This window comes from Eretmochelys imbricata, chromosome 14 (genome assembly GCF_965152235.1).
Source record: "Eretmochelys imbricata isolate rEreImb1 chromosome 14, rEreImb1.hap1, whole genome shotgun sequence".
NCBI lineage: Eukaryota > Metazoa > Chordata > Testudines > Cheloniidae > Eretmochelys > Eretmochelys imbricata.
This window is the reverse complement of record NC_135585.1, coordinates 8,515,330-8,531,028: the sequence shown is the minus strand read 5'-3', so window position 1 is coordinate 8,531,028 and position 15,699 is coordinate 8,515,330. Positions and strand designations below refer to the sequence as shown.

At 43.4% G+C, this 15,699-nt stretch overlaps 1 protein-coding gene across 5 annotated transcripts; it reads right to left on the bottom strand.

Annotated features, from left to right (window-relative positions):
• Nucleotides 1-4,454: 4,454 nt before the first annotated feature.
• On the bottom strand, nt 4,455-14,187 carry KPNA2 (karyopherin subunit alpha 2). 5 transcript variants are annotated; one of them, XM_077833870.1, is made up of 12 exons: nt 14,108-14,125; nt 13,449-13,589; nt 12,860-12,981; nt 12,610-12,747; nt 12,007-12,095; nt 10,803-11,071; nt 9,048-9,142; nt 8,680-8,943; nt 6,892-7,125; nt 6,287-6,469; nt 5,169-5,318; nt 4,455-5,054 (listed from the first exon to the last, which is right to left on the bottom strand). In XM_077833870.1, the coding sequence occupies exons 3-12, from the start codon at nt 12,932-12,934 to the stop codon at nt 4,962-4,964; spliced, it is 1,590 nt and encodes a 529-aa protein (XP_077689996.1). In that variant the 5' UTR covers nt 12,935-12,981; nt 13,449-13,589; nt 14,108-14,125; the 3' UTR covers nt 4,455-4,961. The 5 variants fall into 5 exon arrangements, with proteins under 5 accessions (XP_077689996.1, XP_077689995.1, XP_077689997.1 ...); XM_077833869.1 differs by lacking the exon at nt 13,449-13,589 and having other exon boundaries at nt 12,860-12,992; nt 14,108-14,187; XM_077833871.1 differs by lacking the exon at nt 13,449-13,589 and having other exon boundaries at nt 14,112-14,182.
• Between the last annotated feature and the right edge of the window lie 1,512 nt (nt 14,188-15,699).

Genomic DNA, 15,699 nt, shown 5'->3' with positions numbered 1-15,699 from the left:
TGGTTATACTAGAGAGAATATATTTTTAAACTAGATTGGACAAAAAGTACTGGAGGAAGTACTGTAGGGCTCTAGGGGATAGACTGGGCAACTGCCTGGGGCCCTACACTACAGGAGACCCCACAAAGCTATGGTGCTCAGGCTTCACCTTCAACCCCAACTGACAAGGCTCAGGGTCTGCCTTATGTGATGGGGCTTCAGCTTTCTGCCTGGGGCCCCAGTGAGTAATGCTGGCTCTGCTTGGTGGACCCCCTGAAACCTGCTCCCCAGGGGACCCCAGACCCCGGTTGAGAATTGTGGGAGTACACTACTTTCTAATATAATTTGTGTGGGATTTTCAAAAGGATGCTAAAGAAGTTAGTGTCTAACTCCTACTGAATGAGAGTTGGTGGGGTGCTTAGTTCCCTTAATATTTACCCAGCCATGGTTTCAGGTTTATGTTTCTAACATACTATTATTTTCTAATGCACACTAAGCATAACTTTGTAACCCAGTAAAAGGGTTAATGTTTCACAATTTAGTGAGAGCACCATCTTTTTTCATCTCATCTCAAGGCCAGATCTTACTAGGAACAGTTCTACAGGCGATCAGAGTAGATGAGCACAAGGATACCTTTTGTGACCTTGTTAAATAGCATGAAAGCATATTTGGGATTGATTGTAGCACCCCCTGGTGGAACACTTAATATCAATGTTACATAGCTGTGAACATGCATCTATCTCAGATATTGGACCAATATTACACTGCAGGGACTCTGAGTTATAGTAGCATTGTCCTCAAAGCCCTCTCCCACAAAAGTTCAGTCCCTACACTATTCTTTTTATAAAGTAAATTGGTTATTCATTTTAGACTGCCCCCCCAAATTTTTAGTATCTGCAGATTTTTGCACTGAAAACCATTGTATCATCAACAGTGTCAGGAGGAAGCTGGAGGATTGAGAGCTGGGAATGGAAACATGGAGCTTCTGGCACTCAAAGCAGTTGAAGCTTTTGATATTGGGGAGCAGGTAGTTCTCTTCACCTTCTCAATTTTGGGCAAGGGTGGAGGCAACTGTAAATTGGATGGCAGTTTGAATTAATCATTACTTACCCCAACAAGCTCCTTAGGGTCCCAGCTATAAAGATGAATGCAATATGCCTTAAAGGGTTATCCTCTGCATTAACATTCTAGACTGTTTGATGCACAAAACAACATTCTGCTAAATAGCATAGTTGATTTAGCCATAGAGTATAAAATAGACTAGTTATAAACCCTTGCAAGTAGCTGTAGAAGAGCTGTGCACGTAACCCATTTTTCAGTTCAGTAACCAACCAAAAAAACCATAATATTGTTTTAGGTGAAGTGAAACATTTGATTTTTTTAAAAAATATCTTTTATATATTTGAAATAAAATGTTAGGCAAAAAAGTTTCAAATCAAAGTTTAAATGTTTCTAAAAATGTCAAACCCATTACAATTTGCCATCCCAACTGAAACATTTTGATTAGTTCAACAAATACTTCATGAATTAGTCAAATTAATCTGCATTCCCCCCCCCCCGTAAAAACAAAATTTAATCTGAAAAATTTCACCCAGTTCTACAATATAGCATTTTTCATGCTGATGATGCCCAGGTGATTTATAATGTTGACTCACCAACTTCTGAAATGCAGTCGTCATATGGGTAGCCATAGCAGCCATCCTGTTTAAGAATACTATACTGCTGCTTAAATGTGTAAATTATGAACATTTATAATTAAATTTACAGGGAGAAAGTCTGTAAAGTGTAGTGGGAAATGGTAGTTACAAGAGAGAGATAACAGTCAGGGCGCCATTTTTAAAGTTCTTGTGTTAAGTAGCACCTTCAACAGCATAGCAGCCTCTAGGCCAGAGTAGAAGCAAGAGTTCTACCTACTAAAATCACAAATACCATTTTCATAGCTCTCACCAGGTCCAATCCAGACTAGTTTATAGCACTTCATATTATAGCACAAGGTTGTATAGTGATATCATAAGTAATTTTATGCATAGGTTCAGTTATTTTTTAAAAACTTTACAGAGTTTGGGGGGGTTATGGAGAAGGGACAAATAGAACCAGAAGTTTGTGCCATTTTCTATACAACTGCTTTAAAATAGAGTTATCAGGATTTTATTGGCTCGGTTATTAGAAGTTCAGTCCAAGCTGAAATAAATTGACAATGTGTGTGTTGAAGTCAGCCTACTCTCTATTACACATCTCAATACTTCCACCACATTATTTTTTAGCAGGATAGGGTCCAGTTGTTACTGTATTAAGTAGCAGCAAATGACGAAGCAGCAAAACTCAAGAGCCAACAAGTGTGAATCTCATGTACCAGGCTGGGGCCAGTGTTCAAGTTTTTTTCCCATTTTTGGACTAAACCTTGTAACACTGAGTGGCACAGGTTATCCAGAACAGATGTTTACAGAGTTTTCTAGGATTATTCAGCAAAAATAAATAGATCTCTAGAGAGGTTTGCAGGAAAAGGGTGAAGACTCCACTGTCTGAAGTAGGTGCTAGGTTTTCTTTCAAGTTGAGTAAAAAGGGAGTAATACATTCCAAGTTGTTGGCCTTATTCTCTATAGCAAGCAATAATTTGGAGTATTTCCTGGGCAGCTGATATTGGTTAGAAATCTGCTACCATTCTACATTATCTGCAGCAAGTTATTTCTCTAGAATTTAACTCTCTGGCTACCAAAATAAAAGCTAGGAGAGAGTCCTCCCATAGTACACCTAGTGTACCCTCTCAGAGTCAACCTCCTTATTTAAATTAGATTGCAGGTATTGTTGGTCATGGCTTCTTCATAGATGTAACATTCACTCCTATGGTAGTTCTTGACTTTACCTTTATCAGCAAGCCAACCTTCCAGGCACAGTCAGCATGAGTAGATTATAGTTTTGCTTGCAGAAGAGTTGTGTGTTATGATTCATCAGAAGCAGGTTACTTGTTCAACGAGTTCAACTCTCTCTCCACCTTGGGAGTGTTTTTAATTTTTTTCTCAGCTTGTGTCACAGGAGATTAATTATTGCAGAAGTTTATGTATCATTAATGCATTCAATTATCACCACCACTTACATCAGTGTAGGATTGAACAAACATGAAACCAAGTCACTCTTTAGTGGATGCTTCCTATGGCTCACTCCTAGTACAGCAGTCTATTTCAGTAACAAGTTTTCTTTCTCAGACCTGGAAGATTGCAGATGCTATTATATGGTTCTTCTTCTACCCTTCTCTCAAGAGCATCAATATGAGCCTCCTTTAAGGAAGCCAGCACAAACATGACCCCACATGAAGCTACTGAAGGGAGAGCCATTAGAATGAATGAGTCCTGTATTCAACTTTCTTGAAAGAGGGTGTTTGATTCTGAAGATGAAAGTTGCCATTGTAGCTACTGTTCTCCAAGATGATCTTATGCACACGAAACAGACTACAGCAAGGACACTCCTAGGCGTAGGCCTGGGCTACGCCGGTGGGGGGTTCGAACTAAGATTCGCAACTTCAGCTATGCTATTCGCGTAGCTGAAGCCGAAGTATCTTAGTTTAAGTTACTTGGCTGTCCTCACGGCAGTGAGTCGACTGTGGCGGCTCCCCCATCGACTCTGCTTACTCCTCCTGCCGAGGTGGAGTACAGGCATCAATTTATCACGTCTAGAAAAGACACGATAAATCAATCCGATAGATTGATCAGTACCTGCTGAGCCAGCAGGTAGTGCAGGCGTACCCTTAGCTGTATACATTAATCCAATACAAGATAAGATGGTCCGATATCCTCCTGAAGAGGAGGATCAAGTCAACATGCCCAGCCTTGGAGAAGTAGAGCTATACAACTTTTTCTCCCACCCCCGGAAACCATCTCCAGGGTTTTTGGTAAGCATCTGGTCGCCGGCTGCCATTCCTTCAGCATCCTTTCTTAATGAGGAGTCAGACCCTTATGGCATGTTTCTTTAAATAGGTCCACATCAGTGCAAACTAGGGACCTTTAAGCTCATGCCCACATCATAGACAAGAGGGAGTTACAGAGCAGCACTTTGGTGCATACTGCTATCACACCAACGTAGTCTGAAATGCAGGGTAGGGTAGACATACCTGTTGGTATCTAGAATCTTATTACAGTCATGAGTGTTATCAGAGGTTGCTGAGGGGTGGTACTGGACAACTGTATGAGCAGCAGCAAACAAGGAAGCAGCGTTATAACTGCTCCCCATTATGCAGTGGTATCTGTCAGTGTGTCTGTCTATAGGATTCAGTTAGGCATATCCAATACTTGAAGGGTAGAGTGCCCTAGTTTCAGGCAAATAAAAAAAATACACACACACACAATTTAGACTTGCACTCATCTACTGGGCTAGGAACTCATTCCTCTCCCCAGCCACTAGGAATGAGAAAGTGTAAATACATCTGGTTTGCCCCATCTTCCTTTAAAAATAAAGAGTTTGACAGTTCACATTGTGTTCTGATACTATTTTTATTAAATTCTGAACACCAATTCTCTTTAAAACCCGATTCACAGTCCATCGATGATCCACTGTGATCGGGCATAGAGTGCATGGCAGTGGCTCCTGCTCTGAGAGAAGGCTGCATGACTTGTTAAGCCTCCAAATTCCTCGCATGTACATAGATGTGACATCAAGAAACCAATACCTCCCTTATCCCAAACAGCGCGAAGGCTATATTAGCACAGCCTTGCACCGACATCACAATAAGAGCCAAAAAAGGAAGTAGAAGAGTATTTACATGTGTACTTCAAGACTCAGGTAGAAAGATCGAGATTTACAGTAAGTAATTCACACAGTATGTACACTGTTTTGAACTGTTCAAGTATGCTTCAGTTATACAAAGTGCTACATTACAAGTCACATAAAAACAGTAAAAAAAGATAAGTAGAGATATTAAGACAAATAGAAGGCAGTACTCAGATGGGTAACCAAGAGACTTTTGAAGCTGGCTGGAATGTATGAAAAGTCTAGAAGTTGAAAGTGTCAGGAGTACTTCCCTGAATCTGGAAGGTGTAGCTATCAACAGTAGAGTCTGGCACAACATTTTGGTCTTCCTCTTCCTAAAAGAGGTGGAAAGAGGTTTGAAATGGATTTCAGTATTTCAAGCTTTAAAACACTTGCTTGTGTTGAGATGTAGAGAGTCAAACCCATATTTCAATCCTTCAGTTACTCACCTCTGCCGAGAAATACTTCTCAATGAGGCTTGAGGAGGCCTTGTACACCAGTTCATTTTCATGGGACTGGAGAGCTTCAATTTTGTCTAGCCCTCCACACTCTTCAATCATGAGACACAGTCTTTCGGTCTCACCGATTTTCTCAGCAGCCTGCAAAGAATCAGCCATATAAGGTTCATGCTTCAAGAGGTTTGCTTACGTACTGCAGCACCACACATTTACCACAATGACTAACTTTGTAAGAGGGATGGATGGTTTGTCCCTGCTTGGAGCATATAATGGCCATTTTTAGAACCAGCAAAAGTGACTGGTTACGAACAAGGCATGGTTCTTAGCTACTGAATCTACTAAGGTACAAGATACTGTGGTTGAACTCTATAGATCAGGGGCGGGCAAACTTTTTGGCCTGAGGGCCACATCGGGTTTTGGAAATTGTATGGAGGGCCAGTTAGGGGAGGCTGTGCCCCCGCCCCATCCACCCCCCCTTGCTTCTCACCACCTGCCCCACCCAACCCCCTATTCGCTGACGGCCCCCCAGAACCCCTGCCCCATCCACCTGCCCACTCCCTGTCCCCGGAACCCCTGCCCCTGACTGCCCCCATTCAACTCCCCCCCCAGTCCCCGTCCTCTGACCGCCCTGACCCCATCCACACCCCCACTCCCTGATTACCACCACCCTGAACTCCCCTGCCCTCTATCCAACTCCCCACCTGCTCCCTTACCATGCAGCACAGAGCCCCCGCCACCCAGAGCATTGCACCAGTGTAGCGTAGTAAATTGCTCTCGATAACTGCTACCAGCAGCACATTCCTATGCAGAGGAGTTTAATACACTACACCAGCAGCATGGAGTGCTGAAGCTGCACTGGAGGGAGAACAGCACAGGAGGGTCCAGGAGCTCAGGGCAGGACGGTCCCGCAGGCTGGATGTGGCCCCACAGGCCATAGTTTGCTCACCTCTGCTATAGATAGTTAGCTACTTCCAGGCATTGCTGTTAATACTGAATGAAACATGGTGGGAAGTATCTGCAGTAGGAGACTCCCCTTCAGTCATCGACTATTGGAGAATTATTTGTTACAGGCCATCCTACCAACAATGGACAATCCTTTGTCTACTTACCAAGAAGATATTAGTAATAGCATCCAGAATAACTAGCACAGTTTTGCTGTCCTTGGCTGACAAGAGGTTCAGTAAAGGTTCTACGACACCAGCCTGAACAAGGTATACAATCTGATCTATTGTTCCACCACTTGTGTAGTTGGTCACAGCCCATACAGCTTCTTTTTGTGATTTGAAGTCCCCCTGTTTTAAAATAAGGGGGATGTACTCCAGTATAAACAGTAACAAGAAACCAATGACTAGTAGATCAGTGAGGTCTTCTACAATAAAGATATCCAAGTGCTAGTTTGGCCATGCAATAAAAGTTAAAGTATATAAAGTTCAGAGCCTAAGTTTTTGCCAAAGATGATTAATATACAGAGAGCATATTTAATGCCTCCTTTTTATACACAGCAAACTTGCCTAGAATAACTTCAACTCTGAAAAGTGGTCATCTTAACCCTACAGTAAGTTACAGTCAACAGCCTGAAGATTTTAGAGTAAGTACACCTTTAGAACAGTAGGTGGCTTCCACTAAAGTCTGTGGGAAACATACTTCCATATGTAAGGCCTGAATTTTGGCACTTGATTACAAAATCTCATTGTGGAGGACATTGGATTTTTACCTTTTTCAGAATTCCAATGAGATATGGAACAAGTCCATGATCCACAACTTGCTGGATCTGGTCCCGACGGCCAGCAGTAATGTTGGACATGGTCCACGCTGCTTCTTTTTGGATGTTATTTTTGTGGTGAGAGAGCAGGCTTGGAAAGACAGTTAGTGCTCCTGATTCAATAACAATCTGTGTTTGGTCATCGGTGCCAGTGACAATGTTTCCTATAGCTCTTAATGATGGAGTCTGAAAGAGATGTTGCAAAATGATGAGTATAGGACATATTACTAAGTTCCACTAGTACAACACCTCAGAAGCAGACCATCACCACCAGAAGCTCTTCTGCTTTATCCCCTGCAGTTATTAAGTGGGTTGCTGTAGAATAAACAGCTATGATACCCCTCTCATTTGAGAAACCTGAAGTGGTCTAGACATTACAGCTGTTATACAGTAGGTAAACTGAGGCGGAGAAGATATGGTCTTAGCACAATATGCCTATAAAGTGCTAGAGTTGGGAGGAAGACTCAAGCTGGACTCCTAGAACCCATGCTCTAACTATATTGAGCTAAGTTTTAAGATTCCATACTCCTTTAACAGATTCGATTGCCAAGCACTGCCGTTAGAATGCCAAGCTTTATATCAGTGTTGTGGACTGAAGCCATTGGTAATTTAAACTAGTTAATTAAGGAAAACTACTAAGTCTGAAGGAATATCTTTGATAGTTGTTACCCATGCCTCATGATCAGGGCCCTACCAAATTCATGGTCTGTAACATGTTTTTCATGGCCGTGAAGTCTAGTCTCTCCCCATGAAATCTGGTCTTGTGTGCGCTTTTACCCTATACTATACAGGTTTCACAGGGGAGTCCAGCGTTTCTCAAATTGGGGGTCCTGACCCAAATGGGAGTTACAGGGGGTCATAAGGTTATTTGGGGTGGGGGTGTCACAGTATTGCCACCCTTACTTCTGCGCTACCTTCAGAGCTGAGTGGCCAGAGTGGGGCAGCTGCTGAGTGAGGGCCCAGCTCTGCAGGTAGTAGCACAGAAGTAAGGATGGCAATACCATACCATGCCATGCCATCATTACCTCTGTGCTGTTGCTGCGGGCAGATCTGCCTTCAGAGCTGTGATCTTGGCTAGCAGCCACCGCTTTTCAGCTGCCCAGTGCTGAAGGCAGCACCTCCAGCAGCAACACAGAAGTAAGGGTAGCAGTACTGCAACACCCCCGCACCCGACACACACACACACCTACCTGGCAACCCCCCCATAACTCCTTTTTGGGTCAGGACCCCTACAATTACAAAACTGAAATTTCAGTTTTAAATAGCTGAAATAATTAAACTTATAATTTTTAAAATCCTATGTTTGTGAAATTGACCAAAATGGACCATGAATTTGGTAGGGACCTACTCATGATTCATAAGGAGAGAAGGTGGGTGAGGTAGTATTTTTTTTTTTTTTTTTTTTTTTTTTTACTGATGCAACACAAGCTTTCAAGCTTACACAGAGCTATTCTTCAGGTCATGATTCATAAGTGAAATCGAGACCAGAGTGATGTCATTAGATATTGTTAAGCTACTGAAGTTACTGAGGAAAGAAGATTGTTAGCTGCATAGATCATTCATGTGAGGGCCTCAGGAAAGACCATCTACTCATGGATCAGCCAAAGTATGTGTTATGGGTTTCCTTTTGACTACATGAAATGGCTAACACGATTTGAAAGCCACTGCTCTATTTTGTTTTTAACATAAACCACTCAGACAAATACATGCTGAAGTAATTTCTATGCATCACCATCTTACCATTATTGGTAGTTCACCACATCCCAGGAGCTTCACAAGCTGTGGCACCAGTCCAGTTTTCACTACTACTTCAATTCTATCATTAGAACCATCAGTGAGGTAAGAGATTGCCCAGCAGGTATCTGCCAAGACCTCATGGTCATCATGGTGCAATAGACGAACTAGGGTAGGCAGGATCTGCTCAATAGCTTCTATGGGTGGTGCAGGATTCTTATTGCGACACAGGTTTGAGAGGGTCCAGGTAAGATTGCGCAAGTATCCAGACTGAAAAAGTAAACGTTTGTGGTTAGCTCCTGTTCGGCTGGGAGTTTAGTGATTTATAATAGTTTAGTGCTACTGCTGTGACTTCGTTTGTGATGCACACTTACTGCTAGAGAAGATATATCAGGCACAGCAAGTAGAGCCAACAGTGGGTCAATAGCACCATACTTAATAACTAGGTCTCTGTAGGCTGAACCATCACCTGAAAGCCAGAAGAGATATCTATGTCAGGAACAGGAAACTCCTAACTGAGCAGCAGGCTGTGTATAAACAGCGTCCGTTCCTTGATTTAGTGAATCATTAATGCAGATACTGATTAAGAAGCAGAGGCATTGGTGGACAAAGGGAGAACGCTGTCAGTGATAAGCCACTTGGAATGCATGTTTTTTTTCCTACTCAAGCCATGGACTTCCTGATCTGATATTTTAAAATGTGGCTTAAGTTGTAGGTTTGGTAACAAGTCTTTACAAAACTCAAAATCAAGTAGGAGTTTTCTCCCTTGCCCTCCCTAGTTCTAATGGAAACCTAACCCAATCCCACACCCTTCCACAAAATGCATTTGACCCAGTACTGAACTGGGAAGGTGAACATGAAAGAGTCATTCATTCTGTCTGGAGAAAATTCCAGAGTAAAATAAGTATGAGTTATGCTCAGTGGGAATTTTAAGATACTTCTAGTTGAATTCACTTGTTACTACCCCTTAGATTAAAAATATTCTAAAGCACCTATTAGTTACGGTCAATGTTATTTCAATCCACTTTCAGAGACTAAAATCTTTAGTTCACAATTTGATTCAAAGTAATTAAAAGCTATGGTTGAAGTGTTTTTTACTGAATGGTTATTTTGTCACAGACCCCTTCTTCTCCCCCCCAATAAAGCAGTCTCACTGTAGCACTAGAACAATTTTATAGAAACATTCTTGCTTTTATTTCAATAAAAACTCTTGGACCCTAACATATCCCTACATTGTCAGACATAACTGCACTGTGATGGTGCATGAAAACTAGAGTGAACTTAATGCTGTTGATGAGTTCCTGTAGTCCATCCCTGAGAAAAGGATGTTTATTTTTTTTAAGATACTTGATGGTGTCTTATGCAAATTCTGAAGTACTTTGGAATTCTGATCTCTCATGGCTGAGAGCCACAGTTCCTAGTTGCCACGCTATGGCTAGTTTAAGGATTTAGATTTTAGGGGTCAAGAGAAAGGACTTCAGCCTCAATTAAAGTTTTGAGACTATGCGGAAGGAACACAGAGGTATCCCAGAAATCCACTGCCTAAGCCATGCAATATTTTAAACAGCCATTTCTAGAATTCAAGTACTAAAATAATTGCTCCAGTGATCATCTGAATCACTATTTTACCCTTGCTATGTCTGAATTTATAAACTTAGAATTCAAGAACTAGACTGAACACTGACTAGAACCAGGCAGATTGCAGATAAACACCTGAAAGCTCCTCAGTATCTCCCTCCCCCCAAGCCCCAAAAGAGGACACCCGTTTCAAGAAAAATCAGAGTCCACTCAGACTATTGAAAAGAGAAGTAGCTACCATATTAAGATGGTAGTGAAATATGAAAGTGTTGTGTCAAATGGAATTTACAGATTGCCAGGTTTTGATAGAAGTTGTATTGAATACTACACTTAGCCAAAAGGCAAGGAGTTATTTGTGACTGTCTCCATGTGGGAGTTCAGGTTGTTATATGCTAGATGACATTGGGGGTGGGGCCAGATTTGCAAGAGCTCTGCTTGCTAGGTAAATGGAAACCACGCTATTTTGAAAATCTGGCCCCAACGGCCTTCTCTTCCCCTTGTATATAAGGAAGTAGGCCTGAAAGCAATGGTCATACACCACATTGATATACCTGCAATGTTTCCTAAAGCCCACACGGCCTGTTCACTGATGTGAGTATGGGGCGAAGCCAACAGGGATATAAAGGCTGGTATAGCCCCACCATCCACCACAGCCTTCGTTTGCTCCGATGTGCCAGAAGCAATGTTGGTAAGCGCCCAAGCAGATTCAAATTGAATAGGGCTACAGTCTGCTCTACCCAAAAAGGAGACAAATTTTGGAATCAAACCAGCCCGAATTATATGGTCTATGGGGGGCTGCTTCTCTCTGGACAGGAGTTTCCTATGGAAGAAATAAAAATAAGAAAGTTATTTTTGTCCACTAAAATCTTTAGGGAAGATTCCAGTTTAGTCAGTCTGAGAATCACTTTGTAAAATATAAAAACATTCAAAAGGGGAAGCAGCAAAATGTACTGAGACGTTCAGACAGACTACAAGTCAGTTGAACACAAGCTAGCTAGGAAGCTTTAAAATGTTAACAAAATTGTTTTTGGGCAAATCTCTTTAGAGGTTTTGTTCAGTGACTGAAGTGAAACTTAGCTTCATGTTGCTGCAACAGTAAGAATGCATCTGAGCTGCTAAAGAGGTATATTCTAATGTAGAGAGCAGTAGCTGCCAGAGGCTGCACAAAAACAGTGTGAGATCTTTCTGCTAGTTCACATGTTTTGGACCACATTCCTAACTGGAACCATTGTGCTGTTCACTTCATTCAGAAGTGAGATCCCAGAACCCGTTTTCCACTTGTATACATTAGTGTCTTAAATTCTCAGCCCTAAACTAAGGTCCCAGTTCTATCCCTAAACATCATACTATATAATTAAACAGATGCAATATTTTATTCTGTAAATGGAGAAGGAGACTTTTTAAAAATCTTGCAGCACCTCTGTGCCACCCCTAAGACCAGAAACAGAGTCAGGGAACAGCTCAGGTGTGCCAGGTTCAAAGTCCCAGAGTCAGGTCACGCCTTTAATCATTCAAGGTTATACATAATGCTAGGTTATAATTCCATTTGGCCCTAGTCTCCACACTGACTAGAGTGTCAATTCCAAAATGTTTACTTGCCAAAGAGCAGATTATAGAAGTGTTACCAATATTTACATAGAACAAGGCTTCCAGAAAGTATTTGCTACAACTGACACCTGTGCTCTGATTAGCTGAACCCCTTTATCCCCAACCACATAGAAGAGTTGGATAAACTTTGACCTTGAAGGTTCTCACCTGGCAGCCTGAGTTGCCTGCAACTGAAGCTCCAAATTATTACTGTTAATTCCTTTGACAATTTCCTCAACAGACCAGTGTGCAGTGGCCTGCATGAGAAATAGAAAGTTGTTAAGACTACGTTGGGAAGAATGTGTGTCTGTATAGCAAGCAAAAGCTCCCTTAGCCCACAAGGCACAGTGCTATGACAAAGCACCGGTCAAACGCACAATGCTTTATTGAACATTGTGCAATTATAACGGGACTCCCAATCCTTGTCAGCCATAGTTTTGTCTACACTGGGAAAGTTAGTTGTTAGGTGTGTTAACATGAATTTTAATTGTTATTAAAACCACTTAGCATTAGTGTAGATAACTGTGTTTAAAACCATGTTCCCACTGTAGACAAAGGCTAGCACTACTGTATTTATTTGTTCCTTCAGTCTGAGGTTATATAGGGCAGGGATTGCCACTGTGGTCTCTCTGTTACAGTTGGTTACATAATTATACAGCACTACAGACATACATAGGAACACATCCACTGATGGAAGAGACATGCAGCAGAGCCATAGCCCAGCATAAGGGGAAAAACCTCCTGATATCACTGAGTTCGGGACTTAGTTACCTGATTGTTCCGGTTTTCCTGAAGAGGTGAAGTGGCATCATCTGGGAGAGTACTGACATTTCTTCTTTTAAGCATCTGATCATCTTTCTTAGCTTTCCTCAGCTCTACATTGACTTCAATCCGCCGCCTCCTCATTTCCTGAGAGAGGCAAATGCGCATTCGTGATGAACTGTACTTCTCTTTTTAAAGGGCTAAATTATGCTTAAAAACATATTTGACCACACACTCCAACTGATGATCAGATACTCACTGTAGTGTCTTTTCCCTTATTTTTGAATCTGTTCAGACGGGCAACTGCTGCACTAGCATTCTCATTGGTAGACATCTTTTATAGGAGTCAGACCTCAGGCAATACCAATGAAAGAGACAGACCTGAAACAGATCTGAGATTAGCAATTAATTTACTTTAGCCAAAAAGATTTCAGATTAAGACATACACTTGAAATCAAGATTGGGGTTAAAGATAAAAGAAGTATGTCCAGATTGCATATCATTCCACCTAAAACTTAAATAACTAGCATTGCCTCTGATTTGAAAAGGGACATTGTTAAGTTAGAAAAACAGAAGGGATGTTTTGTTTTTAAAAGCTCACTATTGTTACAAGTAACAGCCAAGTTTACTGCAAATAAACAGAAAATTATATATATATAATTTTTAGGTTTCTTACAGCCCTCGATGCATAGTCAGATTAATTATTTCAGCAAACAACATTGATCGTTCAGGCATAGCATCAAGAAAGTTTGTTATTTCCCCACCCCAGGAAAAAAACAAAAGAGATTAGAAACACATAGGCTGGCAGCCTGACTCGGGGGCAGGCGGATGTAGAACATGTACTTAACTTGAAATCCAGTCAATTCCGTAAAGTGAGTTAAAGTTGATAATGGCCTTTTAAATGGAGATAGCCATTTTGCAGACACACCCCAAGCACAGTGCAGCCGCTACATCTATAATGGGGTGCAGCTCGCAGCTCCTTATGTAGGCTACAGGGAGTCAAGCCCCAAACCAACACAAAGAAGCTGCTGCAGTCACACGGTCAAGAACATACCACCCGATTCAAAATAAGCCAGTAACCTAGTCAGTGCCTTCCCTGGGAGAGTTGCAATCTAGAAATCCCCCACCCATCCACCCTCCAGCAGGGCGGAAACCACCTTAGCCCCCGTAATGAGCAATGGGATGCAAGGGGTGGGGGTGTTTTACCTTCCCCCACCCTTTGATATAACCAACACATAGGAATTACCCCACCTCATTTCACCCTTTACAGCTCTAGCCCATCCCCCCCGTCCCATATAGCCCGAGAACCGCACCCCGCCTAGCCTCTTGCCCCCTTACAAGCCCATATAGCCCCCGGCCGCCGCCCTTCCCCCACACTAAATACCCCATAGAAAATCCCCAACTTCATTTCACCCCCTATTACTCCAGCCCACCCCCCAGAACTCCCCTCCCCCGCTTTTCTTCCATCACTCCCACGTCTACCGGACGCAGCGCGCGAGACCCCCACCTACAACAGAAACCGCTTCCCGTCTCTGCAGCTACTACCACACCGGCGCACTGACTGACTCGCCCAGGCCACCAGAGAACACGTTGCCGCTGTCCCCGCCCCTTCTTCCTTGACCCCGCCCCTGGCGGGATTTAAATTTCCCGCGTCTTCGCTCCCCTATTGGTCAATTCGAGCCAAAGCAACATTCTCATTGGTCTATTTGAAAAACAAGCTGTTCTCGCGAGGTGGAGGTGTGTGTGAGGGGGAACCAGCGGTCTCACGAGAACCGCGCCAGGCTCTTGGAGAGAGATGATTACACGTCACAGAGCGTACAACGCACCACTCGCGGCTCCAAGACTACCGATCCCAGCACACAATGCGCCACCTAGTGCCAATAAGCCCGAAGCAGACTACAGTTCCCAGCACCCAATGCTCGGCCTTGTTCCTTGTCAGCTTGAAGGAAGGCGGAGCATGGGATGCTGGGATTTGTTGTCCCCGTAGAGGCCTGTTTTTGTTATGGGGACCTCCAAAAATATGCCGAAAGCGGTTGCTTTCAGTACACCTAAGCAGGGAGGTTGAGTGAAGCCTGAAGGAGGAAGTCATTGCTCTTACCTCCCCCCTGCCCGGGTTAGGAGTGAATGGACTTTCACGGTGGGGTTTTCAATAGTCACATCCCCTACAGCATGACCAAACCCCTGGCCACCTAGGACTGCTGCACGCTTTGGGTACATCTACATTAGTGGTTCTCAGACTTTTGTACTGGTGACCCCTTTCACTTAGCAAGCCTCTGAAGGCAACCCCCCCCCTTATAAATTAAAAACACTTAAAAATATATTTAACACCATTATAAATGCTGGAGGCAAAGCAGGGTTTGGGGTGGAAGCTGACAGTTCGTGACCCCCCATGTAATAAACTCGCAACCCCTTCACGGGTCCAGACCCCCAGTTTGAGAATCCCTGGTCTACACGGCACTGTAAACCCAGGGTTCAAACTCAGCCTCAAGCCTAACCCCTTTCTGTCTACACACAAATCACGCAAATCCAGAGCTCAGACCCAGGACTACACTGGCGTGGAGCATCTGAGCCTCAGTCAAGTTGGGACTAGGGTTGCCAAGTTTGTAATATTTAAAAAACAGACACTCCAGCAGGAGTGTTGGAACCTCCCCAACATTGCCTCTTCCTCTTTGCCCCACCTCTTCCCTGAGGCCCCACCCCCTGTTCGGTCCCCTTCCCCATTCTTCCTGGCCGCTCGCTGCTCTTCTCCCCCACCCCCCACCCAGGTGAGGAGGGACTTGCCTGCGGAGCCGGGGACTTGCCTGCGGAGCGGAGCTGCAGCTGCCTGATGCAGGTAGGAGATGGCCCCGGCTGAGTAGGGCTGGGCAGGTGATGACCTGGCACCTCCCCGCCTTCCCCACCCACTGTAACTGGACTTTGGGTGTCCGATCCGTAGATCTGACCGGACACAGTCAGGTCCCCTTTTTGACTGGACTTTCCGGTCAAAAACTGGGCACCTGACCACCCTATCCAGGACCTAGGGTTCAAGCCTTATTGTTTTGCAATGTAGACACAGCCCCACTGGACTCCTGCTCATGAAATCCACCAGAAATATCCCAC

Bases quoted from the DNA above. Each gene is read 5' to 3' on its own strand.
- KPNA2 (XM_077833869.1), bottom strand. From the start codon at position 12,934: ATGTCTACCAATGAGAATGCTAGTGCAGCAGTTGCCCGTCTGAACAGA. The intron at 12,748-12,859 runs GTGAGTATCTGA...TGCCTCTCTCAG, and splicing joins ATAAGGGAAAAGACACTACA to GAAATGAGGAGGCGGCGGAT. The intron at 5,055-5,168 runs GTGAGTAACTGA...CACCTCTTTTAG, and splicing joins AGAAGTATTTCTCGGCAGAG to GAAGAGGAAGACCAAAATGT.